Genomic DNA, 4,932 nt, shown 5'->3' with positions numbered 1-4,932 from the left:
CACTCAAATCTCTATCTTGGTTCAGCTGATTGAGGAGTTAGTACATATGATTTAATTGGGAGCATTTCTATGTTAAAATTGCATATAGCATCACTTTCAACAACGTTCTTGTGAAGCTGGAGTAGCCCATTTTAATGCCTGTTCTCAAAGAGGTTGAGTCGTCGAGCGAATTAGTTTTGAGGGCGGGAAAGCATGGTTGGTAAACCACTTCAAGGACACAACTTGATTGGAGTACTTTCATCGAATGATGCTTGTGGGCTGAGGCATTCTCAACCGAAGTGGTGTCGATTCAGCCTCTAAGTTGAGCAAATAAATCGAGTTCTAAATAAATATGAACAACCTAATATATGTTTGTCTTTACACTGCAAAATATATATCACTTGATATAATAAATTTTATTTCTAGAATTGAAGTTTTTTTTTACAATATCTTAATTGATAAACTTCTAGAAATTCCTATGGTAAGTGATTGCAGTATCTTAGCTTATTACCACATGATTTTATTAACTTTAAGAGAAAAGTAATGCTATTCATAGTCGACGATTACAGTAGTCATTCTATATGTCGGTTTATTGTTGAGGCATTGAGTTGTTATTTGAAAAAACAAAATCATAGAAAATTAATGTTTCAAATAACAAACTATCACATAGGATGATACATAAAACAACTACTATAGGCGCCGACTACATATAACATAATTAACATTATTCTTAAAAGAATCTTTACTTCATTTCAAGTTAATAACCAAATTAACTGCAAGGTGAGATTAAGGAGAATATTTGATCAAAATGCAAGTAGCAGGAGTGTTTAAATAATGTGATTAATTGATACGTTTATTAAATCCTTATTTGTTGGGGACTAAAATGAAATTTTTGGTAGATTTTAGATTTTGATATAAATTAATGAAATGTATAGTTGAAAATTTGTGAATCGCATAAAATATATAATTAAAATTAAATATTAACTATAATTTTAAATTTAATTTTCACCGAACTGGGCTAAAAATGGTGATGTGGTTTCGACTTTTATTGTAGCGTGATGCACGAGTTATATTTATTTCAATAATTGTTTAGGGATAATTTCAAGCATTCCATTGATTCTATTCTATTTCATAATCAAAATGGGCCCAATCAATTTAGTTAATTAATTAATTAATTTAAGCTTATAATCAACGCTTTCAATTAATTTAAGAAACTTCTCAGTCCATGCACTGTCCTCTTACTATAAATTATTACCAAAGCCACATTCTATGTACTCAGATATAGATTAAAAAATCACCAAACTTTCTACTTATATAAAATTATTATCATTATCATCCCACACACAAATACAGAAAATGGCTCGCCCTCATGTACTTCTAGTAAGTTTTCCTGCACAAGGGCACATCAATCCATTGCTGACATTTGCCAAGACCCTCGTCAGAAATGGCATTGAAGTCACATTTTCAACGAGTTTGTATGCCCAGCAGCGGATGGCCAAGGCTGCTGACGGCATCAGTAACAGCATTACATTTGAGGCGTTCTCTGACGGATATGATGATGGGTGCAAATCCAGCGATGATCACGATCAATACATGGCAGAGATAAGAAATCGCAGTTCCAACACCATAAGGGAAGCGATTCTCGCCAGTGCCGAGCAAGGTCGCCCAGTTACGTGCCTGCTTTACAGTCTTCTGCTTCCATGGGTTGCAGCAGTGGCACGTGAAATGCACATTCCGAGTGCTCTTCTGTGGATTCAACCAACCACTGTGTTGGATATATACTACTATTATTTTAATGGATATGGTGAAGAAATCAAGAATTCTTCTGACGATCCCTCGTGGGCAATCCAGCTGCCTAGACTTCCACTGCTAGCTAAACGTGATCTTCCCTCCTTCTTGCATCCTCCAAGTAGCGATCACAAACTCTTTGCACTCTCAACATGTAAAGAGCATCTTGAAACATTAGGTGTAGAAACAAAGCCAAAAGTGCTTGTGAATACGTTTGATGCACTAGAGCCTGACGCACTTAAGGCGATTGAAGGTTATGAATTAATTGGGATTGGACCCTTGATTCCTTCTGCATTTTTGGATGGTAAAGATCCATCAGATAAGGTCATAGGCGGCGATCTTTTTCACAAGTCGGAGGATTATGTGCAATGGTTGAACTCCAAGCCTGAATCTTCTGTGGTTTATGTGTCATTTGGGAGTCTTCTGAGGCTCTCAAAAGTTCAAATGGAAGAGATTGCTAAAGGATTACTCCAGTGTAAGCGACCCTTTTTGTGGGTGATACGAGTAAAGGAAAATCCAGAAGAAGAAAAAGACGATGATAAACTAAGCTGTTTGGAAGAATTGGAAAAACTAGGAAAAATAGTACCATGGTGTTCTCAACTTGAGGTCCTAACACACCCTTCGTTGGGTTGTTTTGTGACTCACTGTGGATGGAATTCGACATTGGAGTGTATTGCATGTGGTGTTCCCATGGTGGCATTTCCTCAGTGGGCTGATCAAGGAACTAATGCAAAGTTGATACAAGGTGTGTGGGAGACAGGCCTAAGGGTGAACCCAAGAGAAGATGGCACCGTTGAGAACGAAGAAATCAAGAGGTGCATTGAGACAATAATGGACGATGGAGAAAAAAGTCGAGAATTGAGGGAGAATGCTAGGAAGTGGAAGAATTATGCTAGAGAAGCTATGCAGGAGGACGGTTCTTCGGCCAAGAACCTGATGGCCTTTGTTGAGGAGCTTGGAGATTATTGTTAAGTCCAGAATTTACTATGTAAGGTTTTATTTATTTTCATGTCAGATCGTTTACTTTGTTCATCTTCAGTGTAAGAGTGCTCGACTAGTAAACTATTAGGTACTCTTTTAAGGATGGCTTTGTCTAAACAAACCTCTTGTGCGACTCTGTACTAGCCATTCAATATTTTTATCTTTCGGTCTTCATGGCCAGTTTTGCATAGAGGCGAGTGAAGCCTGCGCCTCAGACCCAACACTAGAGGGGGCCTCAGATTTTAGCTTACTTCATTCCATTTTTTTTTAATTAAAACTTCGGTAAATTAGGTCCATTTCATTCCATTTAGAAGTAAGGTCCAATAACGCTTTTCATTGTGGAATTTAATTTTCTAAATTAGGTCCTTTTCAAATACAACATAAAGGGACAAGCAGCGTAGAATTTTTGAAACACGTGTTGCAATCATTTCTTAATTCTACTCAATTTGTTCATCGCACAGGTAGAATTCGATTTATTTGTATAAAATAAGAGACATTTTATTAGACTTGGTAAAAATTAATGAAGATTCTTAAGTAAAGAGTAAAGTCGAGTCCTTAACGACATATGAACTTCAAAAATTTGAGTTCTTGCTTAGTATGGTAATCTGGTTTAGGTTGTTACAAGTAATCAATATTATGAGTAAATTTCTTCAAATAAAAAGCATGGATATTAGTGATTTTATCGACCTCTTACAAAAAATTGTTTTAATTCTAGAAAACTATAGAGAAATTGAATTTGCTATTGTTATGGATAAACCGACAAAAACAGTAAGTAAAATGGGTATTGAAGACACATTCCGATAAAAACGTAAAATTTAAATAAAGAAGCAATTTGATAAAAGGAGTAGTTATTAAGTAAATCAATCAATTGAAGTATTTTTTAAAGTTAAATACTTCCTTCTTATAATTAATCAAACTCTATCTACTCTAAGATTATATTTGATCAATATGAAGAGATATTTGGATTTTTATTAAAGTTGGAAAGGTTAAGGCGTGCAATTTTTTCAATTTGTTGAATCTTTGTATAAATCTTGAGAAGTATCAGAAACATGATGGACGTTCGGATATTAATGAAGATGATTTATGTTCCGAGTAATATGTCTTGGGATGCTATATATTAGGTGAAACAATGAGAGTAATTGAAATGCTACAATATTTGAAGACATCTCAAATGCTTATATTATTTACAAAGTTTTGTTAATCATATATTATTTCCGATAAATTATATCACAAGAAAGATTGAATTGATTGATTATGTTATCAATTAAAAAATAAATGATTGAACAAGTAGATCATTCAAATTTCAATAATTTTTTTGCCTCTAAAATCGCAAAATGAATAGTAATTAATTGGTCGTTTGAAACATTGTCTGCTTTATTATTTGATTATAATATAAATCATTTATATAATATATTTTATTTGTTGTTTTATTATTATGTTTTCAATTAACAAATTAACTATTGACTCCATAATACACTTACAGATTTTGCATGCATACTAAAATTTTGAGGCCTAATATATGATGGTCGCCTTAGGCCCGGAAAATCACAAACTGTCTTATGTACTTTGTTTTCTAGAACTGGTGCTACAATGTTGTCATAAAAAGCATTTTAATGCCTTCTTATGATATGTATCTTCTTTCTTTCTTTTTCCTCCTTTTTGTGTATTTGTTTATCACCACATTAGCTCCAGAAGCACTTGGCCTTCTTGTCTATGTAAAGGAGTTGCTTTTATATATATATACTAGTCTTTGACACGTGCGTTGCACTAATTTTGTATTTATTGTATTTTTATTAGCGTCAAAATTGTAGATTTTCAAAATTGATTGAAGATTCGAAGTATTTGGTGAAGTCAAATCGTTTGGTTCATTACATTAGCGCAGGATGCATGGAGATTTCTTTTTCTTGTTTTATTTTTTATTTGTTTTATTCATATTATAAATATTTTTTTCGATTGAAAATATTTTTTAATTCTTTTTTCTTTATGAAAAAACTTAATTTTTTCAATTTTAATTAAAAAATATTTCTACTGTAAGAAAACACTGCAACACGCAATTTACATACCTTCCAAAAAATAAAAAAATAAAAATAGTATAAGACAGAAAATATTTTACAAAAAGTTACTTGTAAATAAAAAATTTTAAGAGAAAAGAATGAAAAAGAATTTTAAATTGAAAAAAAAAAT

The 4,932-nt window shown here is 32.8% G+C and overlaps 1 protein-coding gene across 1 annotated transcript; it reads left to right on the top strand.

The window, feature by feature from the left end:
• The first annotated feature begins 1,308 nt into the window (after positions 1-1,308).
• On the top strand, positions 1,309-2,773 carry LOC111369206 (crocetin glucosyltransferase, chloroplastic-like). Its single transcript, XM_022990679.1, has one exon. The coding sequence runs from the start codon at positions 1,336-1,338 to the stop codon at positions 2,737-2,739; it is 1,404 nt and encodes a 467-aa protein (XP_022846447.1). The 5' UTR covers positions 1,309-1,335; the 3' UTR covers positions 2,740-2,773.
• The last annotated feature ends 2,159 nt before the right edge of the window (positions 2,774-4,932 follow it).

Source organism: Olea europaea, chromosome 20 (genome assembly GCF_002742605.1).
Source record: "Olea europaea var. sylvestris chromosome 20, O_europaea_v1, whole genome shotgun sequence".
NCBI classification, from domain to species: Eukaryota; Viridiplantae; Streptophyta; class Magnoliopsida; order Lamiales; family Oleaceae; genus Olea; species Olea europaea.
This window is presented reverse-complemented; position numbering and strand designations above follow the sequence as displayed.

Coding starts and splice junctions, on each gene's coding strand:
- LOC111369206 (XM_022990679.1), top strand. CDS start 1,336: ATGGCTCGCCCTCATGTACTTCTAGTAAGTTTTCCTGCACAAGGGCAC.